General features: G+C 41.0%; 2 protein-coding genes across 2 annotated transcripts; both read left to right on the forward strand.

The window, feature by feature from the left end:
• Positions 1 to 6: 6 nt before the first annotated feature.
• On the forward strand, positions 7 to 16,639 carry ipo7 (importin 7). The gene is made up of 25 exons (XM_035629508.2): positions 7 to 209; positions 2,844 to 2,925; positions 5,607 to 5,760; positions 5,907 to 6,065; positions 6,156 to 6,312; positions 6,498 to 6,587; positions 6,715 to 6,809; positions 6,897 to 6,981; positions 7,090 to 7,224; positions 7,531 to 7,630; positions 7,713 to 7,789; positions 7,924 to 8,040; positions 8,493 to 8,582; positions 8,691 to 8,856; positions 8,985 to 9,145; positions 10,388 to 10,516; positions 11,293 to 11,359; positions 11,503 to 11,628; positions 11,720 to 11,817; positions 12,231 to 12,326; positions 12,459 to 12,679; positions 12,862 to 13,070; positions 13,153 to 13,362; positions 13,454 to 13,570; positions 14,310 to 16,639. The coding sequence occupies exons 1-25, from the start codon at positions 126 to 128 to the stop codon at positions 14,405 to 14,407; spliced, it is 3,123 nt and encodes a 1,040-aa protein (XP_035485401.1). The 5' UTR covers positions 7 to 125; the 3' UTR covers positions 14,408 to 16,639.
• Positions 16,640 to 17,306: 667 nt separating this feature from the next.
• On the forward strand, positions 17,307 to 27,572 carry swap70a (switching B cell complex subunit SWAP70a). Its single transcript, XM_035629509.2, has 12 exons — positions 17,307 to 17,468; positions 19,196 to 19,336; positions 20,301 to 20,474; positions 20,639 to 20,863; positions 21,449 to 21,595; positions 21,741 to 21,849; positions 22,036 to 22,217; positions 23,254 to 23,361; positions 24,149 to 24,315; positions 24,549 to 24,747; positions 26,025 to 26,121; positions 26,814 to 27,572. The coding sequence occupies exons 1-12, from the start codon at positions 17,373 to 17,375 to the stop codon at positions 26,930 to 26,932; spliced, it is 1,764 nt and encodes a 587-aa protein (XP_035485402.2). The 5' UTR covers positions 17,307 to 17,372; the 3' UTR covers positions 26,933 to 27,572.
• The last annotated feature ends 392 nt before the right edge of the window (positions 27,573 to 27,964 follow it).

The raw sequence follows: 27,964 nt of genomic DNA on the forward strand, positions 1-27,964 counted from the left end.
GGTACTTCACACACAGCTTCCTTTCGCGCCGGGTAACCGGAGAGCAGTGCGTCCATGTGCGCAGTGACTGGGAATTGAGAGTCCTCTGAAATATTAAAATCCGAGCCGCAAACAGAGTTTCCGCGATGGATCCAGAGTCTTTGGTCGAGGCCCTTCGGGGGACGATGGACCCCAATCTGCGGGAGGCCGCGGAGAGACGGCTGAACGAGGTAAAAGTTGAGGCGACCCGTTGGTGGTGATAGCAGTTTGTGGCGCGGTCGCGGCTCGGGCCTGGGCCGTTCATAACATCAAGATGGTGCGATCGCGCAGACTGGGCTCCGCTGCCATCACCGTGACAGACCCGGAGCTAAATGACGCCACTCGGTTCGGCCGCCGCGTGTTACACCCTCACCCTCAACACTCCCGCGGAGACAACAGTACGAGGTCGGCGGCATTGTGAAATGATGTCGACGCCAGCTAACGACGTCAACGCTCTCCTGAGCCAGCTGTGCCGCTAATGCTAACCATGCTAATGCTTGGCGTCATGTTGAGGCGATTGTTAGCTCGTCGCACACGCGTCTCGCTACATTTGTGGTCCGCGCGAGAGCGGACGCGACACCGGGAGGTGGCCGCTGTGTCCTGGCCAACAACCCAGGCAGGGTGTATATTCAGGGCATGTGCCCGTCGGCGTGTCTCACAGCGGGTACGGATGTCCAGCCTTGTGGCTAACAGCAGCCAGCTAACGGAGCTACTTGTTGGACGTGCGGCCGTAGCCACATAGCTGCTGCTCACGTGTCACTGTGACAAGCCCAGAAGTGATGGCTTTAAAAAAAAAAAAAAAAAAAAACCCCAACACCTCATTCGATATGTACATTGGCGAGCTTGTCTCTTTTTATTTTAGCCTTCGCCTCGCCTGGTCGATTTGATCGGCGACCCGAGCTACTCGGTGAATAAGATCATAAAATGGAGTTTCACGCTAGTCGACTTCCATGCGAGCCTTGTTAGCAATGTTGTGTTGTTCACAAGCGGTGTGCTCTCTCCTCATCCGACAGTTGTTTGCCCCGTGACAGGTTGATCACATGGAATTTATTGCCAGATCAGCGGCAGAAAGAAAATAAATGACCTGTATGAAATCACTTTCTATCAAAACTAATGCAATGAATAGTCTACATTGGTTAATTTACTGCCTATACAATGCAGTTAACAGTGAAACCGAATCAATATTTGATGTGTGAACACCCTTTTTCTTTTAAAACGTCACTCATCCACAGTTTCCAGGCTACTTGGTATGAAAGTGGTTGGACAAGTTGCATCTTCTGTCTCGTGTATCCAAGAGTGACTCCACGATGTTAGGATCATGGCCCTGTGGGGGAACCATCATTCTCCTCCACAGAGTCTTTCTCCGTTCGTATGGACATGGTCCTACATGAAACAACACGGTTGATTGAGGAAATCAGATAATTCATGGCACACTTTGAATAACATACCTTTAAATCTATGGGTTTGGTAGTGAGGTATCAATTACGTTCAACCAATGAGGCTCAAGTCCAAGTAAAGTCACAAGCCAGTGACGCTGAAGTCTCTTTTTGATTTTGTCGAAGATGGACCAATGGGTTGTAGAAGTAGTTGCCTTGGGCGTTTTCTTTCAGAACCTCCACTGTGGTCCGAGGATGAGGTGGAGGTCACAAGTGTTTGGTGTGCTTCTCCTTGGCAGGCTCCAGATGTTCAGCCAATTAGAAGAAATTTGATTTTTAAGGAGGCCTGGGTTAATATTCCCTGCTTCAGTCAGAACCCTCGCCTGAAGGTCTGCCTAGCGGGCAGTTTGTGATTAAATAAGGCCTCATTTCAAACTGTGAATCATGCAAAGCCACTCAAGTGGAGTCCCAGATTTAAAATATAGAGTATAGTGATGGCTCACTTGAAATGGCATAGCTTGGGGAGAGCTCACACACAGCTGACTGGAGTCATTCATGTTGTGTATTGGCGTTTTTGAGGTGCAAGAAGTAAGAAATCTTTAGGAGTGCATTCGTCCTTTGCTTAGTCATGAACTCGGACTACATGGAAAATGGCCAAATATGTATTGGATATTGCTGAACGAAAAGCGTAAATACATTATATGAACTTAAAACGTGTTGTATTGGAGCTGCAGTGTGGATATTCCTTTTGAACTCTACACACCAGTATATTTGTAATCTGCAGCATATTTACTAGAGATCACAGGCAGACGAATCTACAAATATCAGTTGGTGTCGCGTCACTTTCAACCTTAACAAGTTCACAGTGACAACCATTATGCAGCTTCCTTTCAGGTAAAAACCAACCCACCCAGAATTTGACCTACTTAGTCATGTTTACCACTTTATCATATTATAGGGCAGACAATTTGCTTATATTTGAGTTTCGACAGTTTTGGCCAAAAATTCTTGCACTCTTGTTGATCACAGTCAGTAAACCAGAGCACCTGTTTTTATAAATATAGATCCCTTGAACAACTATAAATGTGGTATTCAGTTCTATATAAATCTGATAACTCAGTCTTTGAGTTATGATGACCATGATGTAAAAATGCAGTTAAACCCAACATTTTTCTATATTTTAAAAAGTTGAAAAGGCGTTGTCTTTTCTGCCCAGCAACATTGTTTATATGACTGAATGTCAGACAATATGTTTATTCAACTTGCCATGTCAAAAATACAACTTTGTAAGTTCCATTATGCTTGACCAAAAATCCTTAAAACCGCATTCATCTTCATTCATTAAGGTACAACAATAATGACCGTAAGTAGGTCATGCAAAATGGTATGAAAATCATAAGGTTGTTTTATAACCGATTAAATTTAGCTGTTTTTATTTGTGATTCACAGGGTCACACCCAGGTAAACTTTGTGTCCACTCTGCTGCGTGTCACCATGTCTGATCAGCTGGATTTGCCTGTCAGGCAAGCAGGTGAGTCTAAGCTCTTGACTTTTGAAAATAGTTTCTACAGTTTATTATAGGTGATGTGAGATGAAACATAGTCATCATGTTTTTAATGCTCAATGTTCTCTTTTGAATCACTCGACCATATAGATTCAGTCCCTACTATACGCTGATATCATAAGGAGTGGGTGCTGCGCATCTTTAAAATGATCTAAATTGTCTAATCAGATTTGGGTGAGGGAGGTATTTCAAATCTGAGCTGGAGGATGAAAACAGGCCCAGCAATGTTTGATTCTAAGTTTTTAGATCAACCCTCTCAAACATGCAAAATAACCTGCAAAATAAAAATTGCATATGAAATTAAATTGTGTTGCTATTTGTGGCTTCATAGGTAGTGTAATTTTTTACAATGCTATGACATACAATTCCTGCTTTTTTCCACATTTACCAACTGGGTCCACATAAGTTTACAGAAGCACCATGGTACTGTGTGACTTAACATTTTATTTTGCATCTGACTCCAATTTGGAAAACCACATTGGATGAGACATAGACTAGATATGCCCCATGACCCCAAGCAAACAGGTCACTTATGTAATGGTTTCAAAAAGGATAATTTAGTGATGATACATGATTCACACTTTTTATCAGTCTAAAGTGCCACGCTGAAGTGCAGGGGACAAGTGGAGTTGGTTAAATATAGCTTGTTTTGCTTTAGTCAAATGCATCTCTGTGAGGAAGGTGTTATTGGAGGGGAAAACTGATGGTCAGAGCAAAAAATCTTGACCAAAGTTGAAGAAATGTGCACAGATAGCATCTGAATCATTGCGTCCACCTCTCCAGTACTCATAACTATTCTACTACATTAAGCTGTTATAGAGCTGTGCTTTGGTGCAATACATTACTTTTCCAGCTGTAGGAAAAATATCTGACAATGTTCAGAGCAGAATAGAGGGGGAGAAGCTCCTGTACATAAGCTGTCAGAATAATATCACAAGTGAAGCTGATTACAGTGTTAACATTGACTGTGTTGGCACTTAGTCAATCTGTTAGACTGAGTTCATTAAGCTCCTGCATGGTATGCAGCCCAATATAAAAAACAATCCTGTTTCTTATGGAAACATTCACTCTGCTTCTCCTAGGATCATTGTCATTTATGATATAAAAGTCATTTTTTTATTTTGATTTGCCAATTTATAAAATTGTTTTATAAATTGTACTTTTCAAAACAATATTACAAAGTCCTCTATATGGTTGAATCATAGTTTTCGAAACAAAGGCAAATAAAATCAGGAAAAAAATAACGAAATAGAATAAAACCTCCAACAATTTTAGACAATGATACGGATAAGACATCCTGGCAATATGCTTGAATAAATAATGATTTAAAGCATCACTGATTATATAAGCCATAGAGGCTGCAAGCCTATTTGAGAGTTATTACATCACTTTAGTTAACAGATTGATCAAATGCATCTATAGTAGTTGTCCTATAAATTACTGTCTCTTGACAGCACGATTGAATGGGAGATTGACTTGTACTTAAATTGGTATTGGCTGCAATTCAGTATGTGCTGAGTTTTCAAAACTCAACTCCTGACATTTTTTTTGCCAGTCCGATAGAAAGGTGGTGAATTGATTTGGATGAGCAGCACAAAAAAAAAGTCTGTTCACCTCAATTGTATTCACGTAAACACAACATAGCCGTCTTTCATGCAAATTTGCCATGATAACTTTCCATAAAATGCTAAAGCGAAGTGCATGGAAAATAAACCAACCAGATTAACACACCAGGTTCACCAGGTTCACCAGGTTCACCAGGTGCCTCTGCCTCCTCTCAGGCTCATTATGACGTTTGGTTGTCTGACAGGATCTAAGCTTGCATATCATTCATCTAGACATTTTCAAGAAGTAATTATCCCTCTGTCCATGAATTTTATTCGTAGGAGAGATTCTGTGTATCTAACAGTGGATTTACAGTGCAGGGACAATAGTGTAGTTTGGTGGTCATAGTCTGATGGGTGGTGGTTAATGCTCTGTCAGCAATGATGGGCTGGATTACAATCGCTTCGCCAGCGGTGTGGACGTTTGTGTCAGCAGTCTGACGTTTGCGTCCGGGCCCTCACTCCTCCGCTCCCTCAGATGCCTCCCCCTGTGGGTCCCCACATTGTACATGTGATCCCAGCTAACACCCTGGTGCCACATTCAAAACTACTGAACTACAGATGGAAAAATTTATTGCTGCATTTAAGGATTTAGGGGGTTATAAATTCACATTACTGTGTTGTACGCAGTCATAATGATTTAAATGCAGGCAATTTGATGCTGAAAATTTGATTGTAGCATAATGTTTTACACCAGCTGAGTTTTAGGAGCTTAATGTAAAGCTTTATGATTCTAATGTGGAGCAAAGTGCAGGGGTATTTTTGATTTCATACTTGAGGCAAATGATAAATACATTAATACATTATTTACAAATGTTTTAGATATCTGGGCCACAATAATAAGTCAACTATCTCAAACTGAAATTCATAATTTTTCTTATATCTTACCACCAATTTAAAGTGCACATCATAAAGGATATGGGGTCAAAGGCAAATTTATATTTATGCATTTTAGGGATATTGATCAGCGTTCTTACAATGCGTGTGGAATCTTTTTTAAGTTTGCTCTGTTGAGAGCTGACTCTTTTTTTTCTCTCTCTCTAGGTGTGATTTATCTTAAGAACATGATAACCCAGCACTGGAGTGATGGAGACGGTTCAGGCACAGAGACACCTGTCAATAACATCCCTGATGAGGACAGGCTGTTCATTCGAGACAGCATAGTGGAGGCCATCCTCCAATCCCCGGAGCGCATCAGGTAACCGCACACCATGTTGGGCGAGAGGAGATCAGGAGATTTCGTTGTCCATCCATGTTTCCTCCCGTTCTATAGTTTTCTCTTCCCTTCAGTAGTTGACACTGACTAAATAAGACAATCTAAAACTTCCCTTTTGAACTTGTCAGGGTCCAGTTGACCACATGTATCCACCACATGATCAAGCATGATTACCCCGGCAAGTGGACGACCATCGTGGACAAGATTGGCTTCTACCTGCAGTCAGACAACAGTGCAGGATGGTTGGGCATTTTGCTCTGCCTTTACCAGCTTGTCAAAAACTATGAGTATGTCACTTCTCAGTATTAATTTTATATTGCATTACAACCCGTATCAGTTTGTTAATATTGTTCTTGTGTGGCTAATGTGTGAAACAGATATAAGAAACCAGAAGAGCGCCAACCTCTGGTGGCTGCCATGCACATCTTCATGCCTATGCTGAAAGAACGTTTTATCCAGCTGCTCCCTGACCACTCCAGTGACTCTGTCCTCATACAGAAGCAGATCTTCAAAATCCTCTATGCCCTCTTCCAGGTAATGCTGCAGCATCTAACGCCTGCTCTTAAAATGATGTGCAACTAGTGTTGATAATAAACCTGGGTAGTTCTGCATTGTATTCTTAAATTCATTATGCCCCCTTTTTGATATTAAAATATCTGGTCTAATTACGGTATGATTTGGGTTTTTTAAATATTGACTTTTCTGTTTGTCTTCACCAGTACAACCTTCCCCTGGAACTCATCAACAGACAGAACCTGACAGAATGGATGGAGATCCTAAAGACAGTAGTTGACAGAGACGTGCCTCCGGTAAGGAGATAAAATGAATCCCTACCACACTAATATTACAATCGCTTCTTACAGAATGTTATATTTCTGAGATGCACACGATTAAGTCCTCAAGCTGACTGTGCCGACTTGTCCTTGGTCTGTACAGGAGACGATGCAGATCGATGAAGATGAGCGGCCTGAGCTGCCATGGTGGAAGTGTAAGAAGTGGGCCCTTCACATCTTGGCCCGCCTGTTTGAGAGGTAAAAAAGAACCATTCTTCCCTTGTGTGATAAATCCCACAAATATGTTTAAACAACAATATTGACTTTATTGAATCATGCATGCAGGTATGGAAGCCCAGGCAACACAACCAAAGAGTACGCAGAGTTTGCTGAACTTTTCCTCAAGGAATATGCAGTACCTGCACAACAGGTGAGCGTTTCAGAAGACATCTGCAGCAGCTCTCCAGTCAGACATGCACTGTGTGTTTTGAATGCAGATCACAAAATGAAGGCTTTGCTTTGTACGACTTTCTCCTAGGTGCTGCTGAAAGTCTTATACCAGTACAAGGAAAAGCAATACGTGGCTCCCAGAGTACTCCAACAGACACTCAACTATATCAACCAGGGCATAGCACACGCTCTTACGTGGAAAAACCTCAAACCACACATCCAGGTAAGACACAACTCTGTAAATGAGTTAGATGTGAGTCGTGCATTAACTATTTAGAGTGATTGACCGTGTTTTACCTTAATACATCTAAAGTGACAATTGACGCTTGTTTATCCAATAGGAATTGGCAAAACTATAAGAAAGTCAGTTAACATCACCACAACACAGACAAATGATTAACCTGCATGGAGTTTAAAACTTATTCTCGGATCTAATAAGATGCAGTGGTAGCTCAATATCCAAGTTAATGCTTGACACCCACCATGTTACTTCCAATTACTGATTGTGACTTTTTATCTTGTTTTTCAGGGCATCATTCAGGATGTGGTTTTCCCCCTCATGTGTTACACAGATAGTGACGAGGAATTGTGGCAGGAGGATCCGTACGAGTACATCCGCATGAAGTTTGGTAAGCAGAGAAAGATGTGTCTGTAATCCAAAAGGAATCCTGTGCATCAGCGATGACTAACAATTAATTTAATTCCTTTTAGATGTATTTGAGGACTTCATCTCTCCAACGACAGCAGCCCAGACACTCCTCTTCACTGCCTGCAACAAGAGGAAAGAGGTGAAATAACTAAAATACATTTGTGAAACTTTATTTTTTGTTTGGAGAAACAGATCCTTTTTTTTCTGTTCCCACAATTCATATTTAACGATGCCTAAAGAATAATCCACTTTTTTTTCTCTCTCTCTGTTTAGGTGCTGCAAAAGACAATGGGCTTCTGCTACCAGATTCTCACTGATCCCAGCTCTGACCCCAGGAAAAAGGATGGTGCCCTCCACATGATAGGCTCCTTGGCTGAAATCCTGCTGAAGGTAACTGGCTCTTAACTGACATGTTTGCAATACGTCTTTCACAATTTCTTTCTACACATTCTTTCTGAGCAAAGCAGATGTTGGAACATTTGAAACATGTTACAGCAAACAGGAATTTCATCGCACCCTGCTCTTTTCTTGTTGACAACCATCATGATCTTTCAGTCGTAAATAATGGTCTATAACTGGGCCTAGAATTATTGTGCAGAAGTGGATGTAGGTTTGGGCTTTTTTAAATTTGATTTTCCTGTTTAATAGTTATCAACCGAAAAGTGCCAATAGGTGTAATTAACAGATTCACCCAACTTTACGTTGAATAGCTTCTAAAGACATTATCAAACAAGCCATAGATGTGTTTTCAGATAAACTTGCATTTCTAACCATACAGGATTGGTTTTGTTGGGGATGTTTGACTGCCTTGTGAAACATGTTCAATTTCTTCCTGTACCCAGAAAAAGATATATAAGGACCAGATGGAGTTCATGCTGCAGAATCATGTCTTCCCCCTGTTCCGCAGTGAACTCGGCTACATGAGAGCCAGAGTAAGTGAACATCTCCTGAATAAAGTGGCTTTGAATTAAGCACTTATCTTTAGCGTATGTTCTTTAATTTGTCCTGCCATGTTTTTCCCAACTTGTCTGTTTTCACAGGCGTGCTGGGTGCTTCATTACTTCTGCGAGGTGAAGTTCAAAAGTGACCAGAACCTGCAGACGGCTCTGGAGTTGACCCGCCTCTGCCTTATCAATGACAACGAGATGCCAGTCAAGGTGGAGGCTGCTATCGCGCTGCAGGTTCTTATCAGCAACCAGGAGAAAGGTGAGCAAGTACAGTCATACAGCTCATAGCTAACTACACCACCTACAATCATTTTCCTTTTTCATCAAGTGTAATCCAGTAGTTGTTTCTGCAGTGTCTAACTTAAGCCCATGTATTGTATTCTTTAGCCAAAGAATACATCACTCCATTCATCCGGCCAGTGATGCAGGCCCTCCTGCACATCGTCAGGGAGACGGAGAACGATGATCTCACCAACGTCATACAGAAGATGATCTGTGAATACAGTGAGGAGGTCACTCCTATTGCAGTGGAGATGACACAACACCTGGTAAGTACAATCATTATACACTCAGCGAGAACTTTCAACTTACAAGCACTTCCTTGGTGAGTGTATGCACCAGTACGCTGGCTGGGGAAAAATATGATCTCAGTGACTCTGACTGGTTTTTCCGAAACCGCTGATCTCCTGGCATTTTAATTCATACAACTGTGGTGAGCAGAAATGCATCTCAGAATGAAACCAATAAACCTTGAGGCGGTTGGGATACAACAGCAGAAAACCAGATCAGGTTCCAAGTCAGCCAATAACAGAAATCTGAGGCTGCAGTTTGCTCGGCTTCACCAACTCTGAACAGTTAAATATGGGAAAAACGAATCTTGATTTCCGTAGGATCAATCCATGGACCCAAACTTGAGTCAACAGTCCAGGCTGCTGTTGGTGTAATGGTGTGGGGAATGTTTCTTGACACCCATTTGGTTGGTAATTCTAATACCAAACAATCATGGTTTGACTGCCACAGGCTGAGTATTACTTCTGACCACGTGCTTCCCTTCATGGCCACACGTTACCATTCTCAAATGGCTATTTTCAGCATGATGATGCACAATTTCACAAAGCTAAAGGTTTCATGAATACGATACGGAGTTCAGTGAACTTAAGTGGCCTCCACCGGTCACCAGATCCGAATCCAATACAACATCCTTAGGATGTGGTGTAATGGGAGACTGCCTGCTTCGATGTGCAGCTGACAAATCTGAGGTTGTGGTCCATCTTGACATGATTTCATCGTATACATTTTGCAAAGAAACATTAATTTTTTTATGGAATCAATGCCACGAAAACATGGGGCTGTTCTGAGTCTAACTTTTAACAGTGTGGTGGTCCTAATAGTGTTTCCTGAGTTTAGAGGCTCCACATAGTCATCATTTGACATGATACCATCTCCATCACTGATAAGCCAAAAAAACATGGAATGAGACCAGCAATCCCAAGATAAAGTTTGAATATGATTTGTACTATTTGTAAGACGGACTACATTAAGATTGAGTACGGCCAGCCGAAATTAGTCACTTGCTCAGTAATCCCCAAAACATGTGATGTGCCTGACAAAAATGACTTTTATATATTCATGTTAAGGCACTAGGATTATAACTGTTTTGCTAAATGTGATGAAGTTAGGCGAATCCTAAAATGGGCAATTAGTCAAATGTCCTGCCTCATGATGAAATGCAGTGATAATGGTATTTTCCACAGACACAATCATAATATTCTCTGTTCACTCTTTGACAGGCAATGACGTTTAACCAGGTCATTCAGACGGGGCCTGATGAGGAGGGAGGAGACGACAAGGCTGTGACTGCGATGGGCATCCTCAACACCATTGATACATTGCTAAGTGTGGTGGAGGACCACAAAGAGGTTAGCATCACAAACACACACACACACACACACACACACACACACACACACACACACACTCCTTGCTGATCACTCATCTCGGAGCCACTTCCTCTGCAGAAGCAGCTCTGGTCTGTTGTAGGGTTCTTGCCAACACACTTGAGCCACCCACTAACTCCTGCACACTTTGTTCTCTCCATGTTCAATGACTCAACATGAGGATGAGGCAAATGCTAGAAATAGTGCTGGAGCACGTCGATGCCGCCATGTCTGCTGAAACGTTGGACTGCTGCTGCTTGAAACCAAGAATTAGATTTGACCAGGCCTTGCTTCACACCGAGGACATTTCATTACATAACATTTCCACACTTTAGGTTTCAGCGAATGGTTCACATCACTTTTTGAATATACAATAGAAGGCAGGTGACATCAGAGGACTGTTGAACCAGGTGCATGAAAAAAACAGTTATGGTTGATTTAACTCAAACTAGTCGTTCACTTACTTTATAGGTTGTTCCATACCTTAACCGTAATGAGGACAGTTGATCAATAATGAAAGTTCGGAAATTATGCCTGTCTAAAAAAGAATAAACACAAATCAGCCACAGAACAGGAGATATTTCTGTTACACGTATTCTGAACACAATATGCCTTTTACTGAAAGATGCACCCTAATATTCTTAGTCTTAAAAAGCTGTGGTTAAAATGCAACTATATGCAACTTATTATGACTATTTTCTCAAATGTATTATATTGATTAAAATCCTCACTGCCGTTTATTCTCTGTGCTCGTTTAGATCACCCAGCAACTTGAGGGCATCTGTCTGCAGGTGATTGGCACTGTGCTGCAGCAACACGTTCTGGGTAAGCAGGACTGCCTTCTCCTGTGTTTCCATATTCCACCTGCATGTCACACTTTAACTCTGTCTGCCTGCGTCAGACGTGACCTACTGATGATAAAATGGTTACCAGGCTGCTCACTTCTGTTTTTTTTTTCCTTTCCTCAGAGTTTTATGAGGAGATCCTGTCCTTGGCTCACAGCCTGACCTGCCAGCAGGTGTCGCCACAGATGTGGCAGCTCCTTCCACTGGTGTACGAAGTCTTCCAGCAGGATGGATTTGACTACTTCACAGGTATGTTCTTGGCAAAAATAAATAAATACTTGCAGAGAATGCTAAACATGTGAGGTCATCTGAGTGTATAATACATGCATATCTTTTTCAGATATGATGCCACTCCTTCACAACTATGTCACAGTGGACACAGACACCCTCCTATCTGACACAAAATACCTGGAGATCATCTATAGCATGTGCAAGAAGGTAAAGTGGAGCAGTTGTTGTTGTTAATGCATAAGCTGCTTTCAGACATTCACTGAAGTCTGGACATTTTCCAGAACTTTTCCATAGTGGCCGCATGAGAGAATGCAAATGTTGCTGCCAGCGATTTTGCAGACTGTAGGAGTTATGGGTATTTGACACGCAAGTGTGCGCTCTACCAAGGCCCCATGTCTCGCCTTCAATGTTCGGGAAAGTTTCTTGCTGTTGTGAAGGCGTCTGACTTTGACACTAACCCTAACCCTCTTTCTGCGTTCTTCATATGTGAACTGCAAACTCACTTCATGTCTGAGAGCAGCTGTGGTATAATACCAGATATGACACTGTGTAAATACTAGATTATTTTTTAGTGAACAATGTGTATGGTGAGGTTTACCATGGGCTGTCCCTTCACACAGGTCCTGACAGGTGATCCAGGTGAGGATCCAGAGTGCCATGCTGCGAAGCTATTAGAGGTGATCATTCTGCAGTGCAAAGGCCGTGGTATTGATCAGGTCAGTGTTAATTTACGCCATAAAAGTGTGTCTGCTGGATGTACTGTGACACCTAATTTACTGGGAGTTAAAATGAATGTACTTTGTGTGTAATCATAATGTAAAAAATATCTGAACCTGCTGTTGTTGCAGGTTGTTCCCTTGTTTGTGGCGGCTGCATTGGAGCGTTTGACGAGGGAGGTGAAGACCAGCGAGCTGAGGACCATGTGCCTGCAGGTGGCCATCGCGGCACTCTACTACAGCCCCCCTCTTCTCCTCAACACTTTGGAGAATCTCCGCTTTCCCAACAACACTGAGCCAATCACTAACCACTTCATAACCCAGTGGCTCAAAGATGTCGACTGCTTCCTTGGGTGAGGCCACAGTGTACCTGGTGTTGACTGTTAACCTTTCTTAATCTCAGGACGAATAGCTTAGGCCTCACTGAATTCAATAAGCAATCTGCTCTTAACTATTGTCATCTAAACTGGCAATTAAAGCATCAGTATTATCAGAAATCCTACTAAACATGCTGTTCCACTTTTGCCCCTCACAGCCTCCATGACAGGAAAATGTGCATTCTCGGACTTTGTGCCCTCATTGATCTCGAGCACAGACCTCAGGCTATCAACCAGGTGGCCGGCCAGCTTTTGCCAGCAGCCATCTTACTGTTCAGTGGCCTCAAGAGGGCGTACGCCTGTCGAGCAGAGCATGAGAATGACGACGATGACGATGATGAAGATGGGGAAGAAGAGGATGAGAATGGTAAGACGCGTGTATGTATTCCTTGTCGCATCAGCAATATCTGTGAAGATGTTAACATTGCTCTCTGACTCTTGAAATGAAGTTGCGGAGCTCGGCAGTGACGAAGATGACATCGATGAGGAGGGTCAGGAGTACCTGGAGATGCTGGCGAAGCAGGCAGGAGAAGACGGAGACGATGAAGACTGGGAGGAGGACGATGCTGAGGAGACAGCACTTGAAGGCTACACTACAGCTGTAGATGACGAAGACAACTTAGTGGACGAGTATCAAATCTTCAAAGCCATACTACAGAGTAAGATGACGGCGATCTGTTTAGGGAAAGCTTGTATTTATCGGTCTCTTTCCAATCAATCAATCACTAATCTCACTTTCTTGCGATGCAGACATCCAGACCCGTGACCCAGCATGGTACCAGGCACTAACACAAGCCCTTGACGAGGACCAGGGCAAACATCTTCAGGACATTGGCACACTCGCAGACCAGAGACGGGCCGCACATGGTGAGCACCAGCTGAGACGCTTCCTCAATTTTCCAATAAAAACCTGATGCGGGATTCCTGTCTGAAAATAAAGCAAATTTTAACATGCTACTATTTCTCGTTTGATTTTGTTACTGACAGTAGTGAATTGTTACGTCTAAGGTTTTTTCATCTTTGTATTTACCTGGAATAAACTGGAGCCTTCACTTACTAAACACTCTGTTGCGGGCTAGTGCTTCGAAATCTAGTGTTTTTGTGCCTTTTATTGGCCTACATTGTTAAAAAACAATTAATGATATTGTGTTGTAATCAAAGTTCATCAGTTAAATGGCAGTATACATTGAAGCACCCTGCTTGTATGACTTATAGCCATGATTAAACACCTGAGCTGAGAGCGACAGAGCAGCTAAAGGGGTTAAAAGGTTTTCATACAGATTTTCAATCACTCGTCCACGTTTCCATTTCAGTAAGAACATTCACAAACCTTGTCTGGTCTCAGAAATACATTAAATTCTATACTTTTATACTGCCGTGTTCTCTGGACAATTATGACGGGAAGAAAAAAAGCCTTTAACTTCAAATGACAACCTGAAATCAGTCTTGGACCTCATGACAAGCTGTTAAAATGGCTCACTTAAAGGAGCCGGTCTAGCACAAGTTTATTAGGCCGCTGCTTGTAAACAGTAAGCCTTGGTACAACAAATTTATCCTCTCTACCATGTCTGATTCTTAAGTACTGTTGCTTGTCTTCTAATTACAGAATCCAAGATGATCGAGAAACATGGCGGTTACAAGTTCACGGCGCCAGTGGTGCCATCTACTTTCAACTTTGGAGGCACTGCTCCAGGAATGAATTGAGTCATCTGTTCTACTTTTTATTACTCTGTGACTGATTGTAGTGAAGTGAAAAAAAAAGCTTGTGTTGTTCCCTTAAGTAGTGGTTCCAGAACTGGTTCTTCTCAGTCATTCTTCAATCTGTTAAATGGGGAAATAAGCACCAGAAGATCTGGGAAAGCAACCAAAATGCAACCAATGGCTGGGGAAAACAAACCAAGAACTTGAGCACGATGCAGGAGAAGAAGCTCTGAACAACGTTGTCTTCTGGAGCCCAGTGTGGAAGGGATACCATGACGGCAACTCTTTTGTTTTTTTTCCCACTTAAACAAAATTGGGGGATTAACAGTTAGAAATTGATAATGGGACTAAATACTTCATTATCACTGTTGTGGCCAAATGGTCGTAATAAGATTATACCTCTGGTAGTGGTGATATCTACGTTATTTTCTGCATAAACAATCATGTTTATGTACATACAAGCCAAGGTTATTGATTTTTCAGGTAGCCTTGAAAAACAACCAGAGGCATTTGTAAGGTGTCAACAGCTGTATTCATATGTAGCATATTGGATACTTCATAGCACTATGTGATGCCTGATCTCTGTAAATTAATGACTAGCACTTTCATATTGTTCAGGTCTCCTAGCCTTCTGTATCAGACTGCAAATTTTTTTAAATTGAAGACTATTTAAAAATGAAAACAGCTGTAACTTTGTTACTCAGAAAGCAACTTCTGTAATGGCTGGTTGTCACGCATCTGGTTACAGAGTGAATCGGTAGGCAACTCGGAAACAATGATTCAAGGAAAAGAGGATGCTATTGGTGTTCAGTATGGCTACAGGACGTGTTTGTGAGCACTGAAAGTACAATTGGATACATCATTGAAGCATGTACAATTGGACTTATCGTGAAGGTCTCAAGCTTTTGGTTGGTGTATGGATGAACCATCTATATATACAACAGCATATTAAAAAAAAAAGAAAAAAAAAAAGCTTAAGGGAATTCATGACCATGTGTGTTTCCTTACACAGGAACTTGTGTCCACCAGAGAGCAGTGCTCTCCTGTGATTACAGAATCACCAGTCTGTACTTGTCTGTTCACATAGACCTGTTTAGAAATACTGCCCCCTACAGCAACTCTCAAACAAAAGTCACAAACACTGAGGCCCTTCGATTATTTTCTCCTACCATCTTTTTTTGTCGGGGTCAAACAGCCCAGTGACTTGTCCAGAAACATGGTTACTTAACAAGCATGGGACTTAATAAATGCTGTAGCATAAAGCATCTTGTAATCCAGCCTCGATTAAGGAAACTGGGAAAGGATCCGCTCCAGGATGAAATGCTTTGGTCTTGTGGTCTTGTCTTGAAGAGGAACCCGAACCTGTGTCAAAAGGTTGTTTCAATTACTTCATTAACTAATCTCCTAAAAATACATTCAAGCCGATTTCTACATATCTTAAACGGGCCAGGTAGAACGTGCACAGTAGATATTGTCAAGAGTGGAAACGCAGCATTTTAATTTGTTTTGCGCCAGCTGTCAATATTTGATTTTTGCCATTCAAGGCCTAATTCCTCTTTGATTTATCAAAAGTTACTTGTTCATCTCCATTTGAATAACAGAAAAGTGTAAATATCAGAGGCTTTTTACAGGACCATTTCAGCTAAATAGATTTGTCTGTTTTGCCTAGAGTTCATTGTACTTGGCCATGTACATTATGTTTATGTAGGAAATATGATCCCCCAAGTAAAAGTTACAAATACAGTCCTGCAATATAAAATAGCCCTGCATTGAAATTATTACTTAAAGTATGCATTGTAGGCCAGAAAAAATGTACCTCGCAATGCAGAAGAATTATTATTGGTACATTAATATGTAAGGAGATTTTAATGTTGTAAATGGTGGAGCAAATGTTGGGAAGTTAAAGTTGTCTGCTTGGCCAATTATGTTCTAAATTGTTTACTCTATAAAACGTCAGAAGAGTGAAATAGGACCATCACAATTTCCTCGAGCTGAGTGAGATGTCTTTAAATGTCTTATCTTTTAGCCAACTAATGGGTTCAAACTCAACAATATTCAACTTATTGCAAAGGGCAGGGTTTTCCCTCTCTCCACTGTCACCAAGTGTTGGCTCACGGTGGGAACTCTTGGGCTTCTCTATAATATGGTAAGGTCTCGAACCTTACTCGGTCAAGTGCCTTTAAATAATGTATGTTGTGATTTGGCGCTATCCCAATAAAACTGAAATTGAAAGGATTTCAATCTCTGCAGCTCTACTAATTTCAACTATCAAGATTATGTTAGAGTCAAATCTATAACAATGTATCATATTTAATAAACTCATAAGGTAAAATATTCATCAAACTAAGTAATGTACATGAATATTGGCAACAAAATGTAGCTACCAGAATTATCAATTGTAGAAATCCTTATTGGTAGAATGGCCCATTCCAGACTATATCTTAAATGTAATAATGGATACATTAACGTGTCAGCAGCAAACTTTGTGACTGGTCACTGGAGCTAATTTGGCAAATGTGTATATGTAACAAATGTATTGTTTAATTGTGTTTATTATTGAAAACAAAATATTTCAGAATATCGGACTGTTCTTACAAATGGAAACATCCAGACACTGTGGACTGCCGTGCTGAGATGGACACCTTTAAACTTCTGTCATTGTATTGACTAAATAAGTTTTGACATTTATCAGTAACAGCCAATGTATCCCAACATATGAGTACAGAACACTTGAGTTAATGTACTCAGTTACTTGCCACCGGCGAGTGGAGTTGGTCGAGTGAAATGAAATCAGCCCCAGCTGACTGCTGCCTTCTGAACCGTCCAACGTCATGTGGCGCTGTCTTCCCATTTCGTCCTGCACTTGTATTTGAGAGGCGGACATTTAAACCCCCCCCCCACACACACACACACACAGAGACAGAGACAGAGGCAGCACACACGTCCTCCGGCGCTGCTCGACGACACCATGTGGCCCCGAGAGGAGCTTCTAAAGTCCATATGGCACGCGTTCACCGCCCTGGACGTGGACCACCGCGGGAAAGTTTCCAAGTCTCAGTTAAAGGTGAGATGATGAACTCGATGTGTGTACCGTACCGTGGACTGTGCCGTGTGCCGTGTACCTGTGGTGCATTTGTATCGTTCGTCAGTAACGTCACGTCGGCTGTCAAGTGTAACGGCACTTCCGAGGTACGCGCACGTGAATTGTTCATTTTAATCCGCCTATTCTTTATTTCATTTTTGAAAAAAACCATTCGTTGAACGGGTCAGACTCTGTGGAGGATAAACTGAAGTTACGTGGTACTTAGGTAACGTTTGTAACGTCCCTCCCTCCCCAGCTTCACGTTAGTTGTAACGGTACGACAGACGTAACGTGCACTTCCGGGGTGAGCGCACGTTACTTGCTTATTTTATTCCACTTCTTCTTCTTTTTTTCTTTTTTTTTAACTATCCGTTGAACAGGTCAGACGCTTTGGGGGATGAACTGAAGTAACTTGTTACTTTAGTAACGTCCCTCCCCAGCTTCACGTTAGCTGTAACGGTAAGACAGATGTAACGTGCACTTCCGGGGTGAGCGCGCGTTACTCGCTTATTTAATTTCACTTTAAAAAAATTCTACTTTCCATAGCACGGGTTTTGATTAACTGATTGATTGTGATAATTTCCTGATACATGGGGGAGCATGTCAGCGATTTGACAAGACAAAAGAAATTAACATAATGGGGCCACAAGTTGAAGTATTGATGAGCCATACTTGTTGACATTCAGCCTTAAAAGTATCTGTTGACTAGAGTATGATATAGCTTGTTGATATAGATTAACCTACCTACAGAAGCTAACCTAAATCACATAAGGCCAGTCCTCACACGCTCATCTTCTTTGGTTCATTTGAAGTACTTATAGTTGATTACTTCAGTAACATGTGGATGCAGGACTTTGACTCGTAGAGTAGTAATTTTTGATCATTCTTTACTGTATATTTACTATATACTGCAGATCTACTGATATGTTTAGTCACACTTGTTAGATAGTCTCTGATTCATCCACCATTCATTATTTTACAGTTGCGTCTTGTGAGTCTGTTCCTTGTGTGTCAACACTCATCACAGGGAGTTTGGAAAAAAAGAAAGTTAAGTGTTCTGCTGTGTGAAAGCCTGGGTCTGAATTTGTTTGCCTGCAGGGTCGGCTGTCTATGTGCCCAGCCTGACAAAGACACAGTCTCTGACTTCAAGGGTCCTGCAGGGTTTTTCATCTCTCTCATATTCTCTTTTAACACTGTAGAGTGGCTGGGAAAACTCCCAAAGTCACAATTATTCCAAATTGATTTGGGACTTTTCCAAAACGGAGTATTAAAAGCAAATGCCCCCCCCCCCCCACTTAAACCTTCCACCACACTTTGGACTGTCAGAGAAAAAACGGTTTGCAAGTGGAAGTTTTGGTCCTTGTTCATGCGGAACTACAGTGCTTTACAAGTAAAGGGAAACACTTCTGGGTGTAGTCCCCTATTCTTACAGTCAAATTAATCAGTCGAAAGTATCTTCACCCTGAGTGCGAGTTCATCTTTAAGAACTGAAGTAACGCTTGAGCAGTAATGCTTGTAAATGTCAGCATGTTTGCATGTAGTAGCCAAATCCTAAAACTGCAAGACTGATTTTGAGTTTCACCTTTAGCTTGTCTTCATATACTGTATGTTAATTTAGCAGGAATGTGTAACTGCACAGTATATGTGTCTGATGTATACCTCAATTTGCAGTATTCATGATATCCAATCCTCTTATTGTGGTTCTTTAGGTGTTGTCTCACAACCTGTGCACAGTGATGAAGATCCCTCATGACCCTGTGGCCCTTGAAGAACATTTTAAGGATGACGATAGAGGGCCCCTGTCTAACCAAGGCTATATGCCTTATCTCAACAGGTTCATACTTGACAAGGTGGGGACAAAGATGCTGGAAGAGTAGTAGGGAGCGGGCGCAATTGTGAAACTGTGAAAGAGTATTGGACAACAAATTCTGTTATAGTGGTTAAAAAATCTGAAAGAAAGATTAGATCTCATAAACAAGAATTGGACAAAATATATTGAAAAAGGTTAGTTGTAGGTTTTAGGTATCCCAAAAGTAAAGATAAGCTAACACAGTAGAGTAAAAGTGAAAAGAGAGAGAGAGTTTTATCTCGATATTTTTCCATCTAACAAAAAACATTAATAATTCATATCAAATGGTAAATAAACAAGATTACAAAATCTGAGCAGAATTCAATGCCAATTATCTGTACTTGACAGTTTCCAATATATGGTGTTATGGACACATTTAGGTAAGTACTGATGTTTGATACCTCGACCTTCTGGTACCACAGCTCTTATTTACACTTAGTGATGCACGTTCACATGAGAGACTTTAGATTCTTACAATTTGAAAGAAAACATAGACACACAAAGGTAAGTAAGTAAAGTACCCACACACACGTCTTCTCTGTTGAAAACAGAATGACACAGACTAGGATGACTAATCATTACTGTTTTTGCTCACTGGGAGAGGAAATAGTTGTTGGTCTTTAAATTATGTAGATAGTAAATAGAGGAATCTTAACTCTGGTAGAGCTTTTGTGCGGCAGCTTATTAAACAGAGTGAAACCTACTCTCATGTCAGTTAGCAAGCTGCTTGAGTTTCACTCTTTGGACTTGGAAGTTGTTTTCTTGCCTTTCTTTAGTTGGTTCTGACTTGAATAAAAATGAGGCATTTTAATTATATCAGGTTGGTACCTCACATCCTGCAGACTGGAGGTTCTGAAAGGAGACAAACACAAGTCTCCTGCTTAGCATTTGTAAACATGCTGCCCTCACTGGTGGTGACCAGTGCGACCTTGACTCTGACTGAATGCTGCATGTTTGATTCACAGGTGCGAGAGGATTTTGACGTACTGGAGTTCAACAAGATGTGCTGGACCCTGTGTTACAAGAAAAATGTCTGCACGAAACACTTACTCATCACAGACGATGATGCTTTCAAAGTGTGGGCCATTTTCAACTTTCTGTCAGAAGACAAATACCCTCTACTCATCATCATTGAAGAGGTAAGAAATACTCTTATAATATTATTTTTTTTACCTCACAGAAAACGGTCTTAAGGGGAAGATAGATATAGATATATTAAATCGGCCCCCGTCACCAAAGTATTAATTTAATTAAGATGATAATATTTTTTTTTACATTATACCGTATATGTCAATCTCCTTAGATCGAGTACTTTCTTCGAAAGCTGTTGGAGACCATGGGGAGTGAATGGAGTGAGGACAAGTTTGCAGATTATAAGCTGCAGCTGAACACAAAGAACTGCCTGACTGCCTGGGAGCTGATTGAGCTGGTGGGGATGGGTTACTTCAGCAAGGGAATGAACCAGCAGACCCTGTCCCTGGGCATCAATGAGGTCTTCCAAGAACTCATACTGGATGTGCTCAAACAGGTCTGACGGGATGCTGATGTCTCTCTAAAGAGTGTTCTCTTATGAACCCCGCAGTTGAAAGGAAATAATGCACGCTCATCTAAGTGGCCTTCATTTGTCACAGCTCGCTTTATAAACAGCAGGAGCTTTTTGCCTTATTTTTTTTTTTATCTACAGCTCCTATAAATGCAGCCCAAACCCTGCATACATTACTCAAGTCAATATAAACTTTTTTGGGGGGGAAAAATCAAATCGGTTAATCTATGTTTTGACTTTCAGTAGACAATGTGCAATTATAATATTCTTTCAAAAAGAAAAGGAGCAAATGATCTTTAATTTTATTATCTACAAGTATATCAAGTGTTTACCAGTTAATAACAATAATGATAATAATACAGAAACATACATCAATATATATCTTCTATTGTTAGACTACCATTATGTTTTTATTTAGTCTACTTTTTTTATTTTTACCAAATTTAAACCAAGTGTACCAATGACCAGTATCTTGTAAATAGTGAATCATCTAAGTATCATAGCTTTATTTATGCCAGGTTAATTTGGTGACTCAGGTGTTTCTGTTTAACGCCACACTGTGTTTCATAGGGATACATGATGAAGAGGGGCCACAAAAGGAAGAACTGGACTGAGCGCTGGTTTGTCCTTCGACCCAACTCACTGTCATACTATGTCTGCGAGGATCTTGTGGAGAAGAAAGGAAACATCATTCTGGACCAAAACTGCTGTGTGGAGGTTAATAACAGTTCAGCTGTGTATTTTTGTTTATGTTACGATGTGTTATTTAATATATATAAGTCCACAATACTGTATTGACAAGGTTTTGCAGATGTAGTATGATGTGATTGAAACAGCCATAATATTTTTTTCTCTCCTGCAGTCACTGCCAGATAAAGATGGGAAGAAGTGCCTCTTTATTATTAAGTGCATCAATAAAAGCTTTGAGATCAGTGCATCAGATAAGAAGAAGAAGCAGGAATGGATTCAAGGTAGTGATGAGTCATTTTCCTTTTCTCTAACTGCCACATCATGAAATCTTGTCCTCATAGTCTCTTGATTGAATGTCATGATTTGAATGGCATAGTTACAGATCCAACATTGTTGCGATTGTGGATAGCTGATTGTTGTGGACGTAAATGGATCAGTGATTCCCCTCTCACTTTGTCTTGTGGCAGCTATTCAAACGTGCATCCAGCTGCTTAGGTTGGGGCTCCTGTCTCCTCACCGTGAGGCGCGGCTGAGGCGCCGGGAGCTCCGGAAGAGACAACATGCAGAGGAGGAGGACCTGGTGGAGATGATGAAGCAGCTCACGGCGGCCAATGAGCAGAAACAGAGACAGCTGGAGGCCATGAGGAAGGTACTGTAGTGTTACACATTCAACTCCTACACCAAACTTTGCACAACTCGAATGAAGATCTCTATTCAAACAAGCACAGAGGGATATAGTGCTCCACCAAGGACCAATCCGTGTCCCAAAAGTCATATTTTGAACATTTTTCATATAATGAAACCTTGGTTTTAATCTAATACAACTACACTATAATCTGCAGCTTCAAAGATATATAAAGATCACATGGAGAGCATAGAGAGTAGAGATGAATCATACAACTCAGTCTTAAAAAACAGCTGCAAATGTAGTACTAACTGTAGGATGGCTTTACACCACAGACCTAACCCGTTTAGGTTATAAGGATAAAGGTCATGTAAACAAACATTAAACAAAACTAAATATGAGATCAAATGTGATTATTTTAGGTAAAACTCTGGAGTACAAAAGCCTGGGTTTGGCTCAATACAGCTAAATCATGTGAGCAGTGTCTGCTTTCTGTCTTTTTATTAAAAAAATCATTGATATTAACATTTAGCCTCTTTTTATTTTCACATATTCTGGTCTAAAATGTCCTGACCATCCAATCAATTAAAACACAAGCACACTCATATGCGTGTTTGCATGTCTGTGTGCGTTTGTTTTAATTGATTGGATGGTCAGGCAGCAGAATGTACACAAAGAAAAAGGAAGTAAAGCCTGCTATGCAAAAAATATTTTGTATGAGTCAGGGACACCTGCATCCATGTTACGCCACACGTGTGAGTATAGTTGTTTCAGAGCTGCAGCAAATTATTCACGGCTTCTCACTTCTCTTTTTACCCTGCCAGATGGCTTTTTGTAAAAACACATGTATCTTTATTAGCCCGATCAATGATTAAGTGAAAAGTCACACTACGTTTTTTTGAATACTTGGATCCTTTGCCGCACACACCCCGATGTTACTAGGAAAAATACTATATTCAACAAATCCAAGTTTCTTTATGAAGTCTTGTTTGTTTTCAGCCTAACGAGGCCTGCGGTCGAGCAGAGAAGTAACACCTCTTTCCTCTTTTGTGCATCATAGAAAATGGAAGAGGCTGCAGCTAAAGAAGCATTTGAGGAGAACAGGAGGAAGAAGACTCAGTCAGACCTACAGGATCGCTACAGACTTGACCTGGAGAGAGAGAAAATGGTAACCACTGCATCTCCCACAACTCTGGGCTCAGTGAAACATGGTCTTCAGTCAGAATGAAAGTGATTGAGTATGAGGAACTAAAGCTGTCGGGTTTATTTTTTAATTAATCTCGTGATGAAGTGATCGTCATCCGTCTGTGGTTCCGTCCTTCCAGGAAACAAGCTAAAAATTGTTTTAACCTTATATCCCATGATGACGGAGTCCTTTTTTTGTCCACTTGTCACATGCACTGACTATTAATCATAATTTACTTCTTTTTTGAAAGATATTTTTGATATTTTTAGGCCTTTAATGAAAGGACAGTATTCAGTGTGAAGGCGGGAGAGAGAGTGGAGAAAGACACGCAGCACAGGGCCTGGGAGTCGAAACCCACGGCCGCTGCAGGAGGGCTCAAGCCTCCACACATGGGGCGCCAGTGCTACTAAGTGAGCTAACGATAAATGCCTTTGTAAGATAAAATTCATTTTATTGATCGCTCAAGTGAAATTTCATAATTGTAGCAACATGTAAGGGGATCTAGATTCAGTACTCAATGTGAAGATTTACAGATTATTTACAGATGTATATACGTACAGTTGTGTTTTTGAGAAATAATTTACAAGTGACTGTGTGTGTGTGTGTGTGTGTGTGTGTGTGTGTGTGTGTGTGTGTGTGTGTGTGTGTGTGTGTGTGTGTGTGTGTGTGTGTGTGTGTGTGTGTGTGTGTGTGTGTGTGTGTGTGTGTGTGTGTGTGTGTGTGTGTGTGTGTGTGTGTGTGTGTGTGTGTGTGTGTGTGTGTTGCTCAGGTGCGTCAGCAGATGGAGCAGCAGGTGGCGCAGAAGTCCAGTGAACTGGAGCAATACCTGCAGCGTGTCCGGGAGCTGGAGGACATGTACCACAGACTGGAGGAGGCCTTAGAGGACGAGAGGCAGACCAGGCAGGATGAGGAGGCCATGCGAAAACTGCAGTCCAGGTCTCTCTCTCACACACACACACACACACACACACACACACACACACACACACACACACACACACACACACACACACACACACACACACACACACACACACACACACACACACACACACACACACACAGAGGTGTAAGAAGTTCATTCCTGCATGTTTTTATGTGTATATTTTTTGCCAGTTCTCCTTTTGTTGGTATCCTCCGTAAGGTATCCTGGCTGTGTTTCCTTGCAGGCTGCTGGAGGAGGAGTCAACAAAGAGGTTAGAGCTGGAGCAGATCCACCTGCAGCAGCAGAGGGCGCTGTCTCAGACTGAGGTGGAGAAGCAGGAGCTGGTGGCGGAACGGCTGGCCAAGGAGAGGGAGCTGCACACAGCCACGCTGCAGCTGGAGAGACTGGAGGAGGAACGAAAGGGAGCGCTTGAGCAGTATGAGGTTAGGCCACGTGGAAGTTCACAAGGATTCGTTGTTTGTCCTGTGATGAATTCCGTGTTTTGATATGTTGTCCATTCGCATCTCAATGGTTATATTCTACTTTATCTATTTGGCTGAAGGCAAATGGTCATGTATCTGGTAACAAAGCTCAACTTATCTACCCACATTTTTGGCATTTTTCCCTTTCCACTAAATTAAGTTCTTTAATGTTAGAAGATATTATAATGACATGGTTACAATATTTATACCAACAAATATATCAAACTCAGCCTGTATGGTGTAGTCGTGTCAACAGACCTGCAGTGAGCAAATAATGAAAAGCATGAAGGAAATAAATCAATTTACAGTCAGACTAAATTAAAAATAAATAATAATAATAATACATAATAATGAATTCTCAGTAAAGGAGCCTCCCATTTTAAGGCAGAAGACTGAGACTGGACCACAGTGACAGGCACAAAATAATTGTTCAACTTCCGTAGTGTGTGAAAAATTCTGTTTATTCTGTATCTTTGTTTTAAAAATGTGTTACGACCACATGTTGGTCTAGAGGAAAGTGGATCAGAGGAGTCACTTTGCTCAAGTTACTAATCTTCTATCGTCAGTCAGAATAATTTTTCTTCAGGGAGAGCAGATGCCAAAATAACAAACCACAGAGCCCTTAACAAGAAATTAATCCAAAATAGTGAAGCTATTCAGAACAGAAAATGTTACAATGCCAAACCCAACTCTCCATCAACACACAAAAACACCATGGCAAGGTCGACAAGGTAACTGTTAAATCATATAACAAACACCAACTCAAGGTTAGTAGGGCAGGTAACTGAAACTTAAAAACCAAATGACATGAATTCTGACATTAATGTGACTCAAGGTTATTGCAGAAACATAGCTCATCACACACTATAAGCAGGTAGAAGGACTGAAGTGCTTCTCCATAGTCCTTATACAGACCCAGGTGGACTGACTGACTGACTGACTGACTGACTGACTGACTGACTGACTGACTGACTGACTGACTCACTGACCGACTGACCGACTGACTGACTGACTGACTGACTGACTGACTGACTGACTGACTGACTGACTGACTGACTGCAGGTGCCCACATGCAACAACCAATAGCATCAGGATGGAAAATCCAATCCAATCGCTTTCATTAAATGAAAACAGTTTTGTACTTAAAGAGTAGAACTTTCTCATCTTATAAGCCAACATATGATATGCTCTCTCAAAGTTCATATGAATCCAGCTCTCTTGTACTTTCTCATATATAGGAGGTGTCGAGGAAGCTTGAGCGAGCAGCTAACAAGACGAAGACTTGGAAAGACAAGGTGGCCAAACATGAAGGGCTGGTGCGTCTCATCCAGCCAGGTGGGGTTGATGTCACTCATCAGAATGATTTATTATTATTATTATCGATTGTTAAACAGTTCAAATTTTAAGTATTTTTCAATGTTTCTGTATGTGGTTTTTGGCTGTCAGGTGAAGTTATAGTGACCCTTGTTTCAGAGGTTCTTGAAGTACAGTTACTGTAGTTCTAGGACGTGCACAGACCTAAATTCATTTTTGATTTGTTGATTCATCCATTTATTTCCTGCTGTTTATCTGACGTTTTATATATCAAAAGATTAATTGCGATGATAAAAATATCATAATATTTGACAGTGATAATCCTTGGTTGCAGCCATAGCTACAGGGAAATACTGAAAAACAAAATATATAATTCTACACCATATAATCCCTGTTTGTTTTATGTCTTACTTTAATATTTAAATTTCTAAGTCTTTGTTCAACTTGGGGAAGGCTTTAGAAACCCTGTTTATGCAGAAGGGTGCAGCAAAGTACCTTGGTGCTGTGCTCACTTGGCTGTAACTCAGTCCACTGTTGGTGCTTTGTTCCTTTTCTGACTAATTAACAGTCTACGACAGTTACGTCAGTGTATGAATAAAAAAAAACACTGAACAAGCTTGTTCTGTTTGGACGGTTTGTATCAGTGACTTTTTTTTTGTCAGCAGATCCTGTTAATATATATCCATCCCCTCTCCTTTAACCTGGTCTTTCAGGTCATAAAGGACCTCAGACGATCACCAACTGGGGTCCAGCATCGTTCACTGACACTGAGCTGGAGATGAGGAAGAAGGCGTGGCAGGAGAGAAAGAACCAGGGAGCTCAGGCTCAGTGAACACTCACCATGATGACTGGATTTTTGAAAACTCTGACTGAAATAAGCCCAAACTGTCACATTTAGGCTCTGAAGAAGTTTGGTAACGTGAATGTACTGAGCCACATGATAGCTGCAAAAATATTTTACTCATTTGTTTGTGGGTCGTTTTTAAATGTACAGTTTGGATTAACTGTGATGCCTCATCATTTGGCTTTATAACAACAACAAAAAAATCACGTTCAAGCATCAAAAGTTCAATCTCAAGCACAAAAGTAATACTCCGACAAAAATAATCTTCAATCAAGGTCCACTTGCTTACTTTTTTCTGGTGATGAAGGGTCATTTGATGACATCTGCACCATGACAATTAAGCAACTTCTTCCACTGATGAAGACCTTGAGATGTGTTTGAAAGGGGGAAAGAAGGTTACAAGTGGGAACGGGAGTTACTTAATATTGCTCTGTTGAATTTCTTCTTTTGTTATCTTAGTTGGTTCTTTCTTATTTCATGTGATATGTTTAATTGAACTACTTTGCAGTTCATCCATGTTTTGTGTTTTAACATTTTATTACTATGAGAACAAACAGCAAAGTGCACAACAGTGTGAGTTTCAGTGCACGTACATCAAAAGATAAAACAAGCTGAAAGCTTTTCTCCAGTGTGTCTCGTCATCCCAAATGTTTGCAGCTAGGTTGCCTTCATCGGGTTGGTGTCTGAGGCCGTTTCCAGTTTCCTTATACACAATACTTTTATCAATCATGAAATCAATATGCCACTATAGATACCAAGTACACAAAACATTAACATCATCCATTTCTTCATTCTGTGACTGTTAATCCAGAGTGACATTACAATCAACATTTCACACCATTCTCTAACAAATACTCATCAGTGAGTAAAAAGGTTGAATATCCATTTCTTGATACATGAAATGAAATTTGAGATATTTTAACCTAACTATCCAGACTTCTCTTTCAAAAGAGTACACAATAACTTTTAAAGAAATGTTGATGGGGAACCAATATAATATTGTAGACTACAGAAGTAGCG

The sequence above is a fragment of the Scophthalmus maximus genome, chromosome 4 (assembly GCF_022379125.1).
Source record: "Scophthalmus maximus strain ysfricsl-2021 chromosome 4, ASM2237912v1, whole genome shotgun sequence".
In the NCBI taxonomy this organism is placed as follows: domain Eukaryota; kingdom Metazoa; phylum Chordata; class Actinopteri; order Pleuronectiformes; family Scophthalmidae; genus Scophthalmus; species Scophthalmus maximus.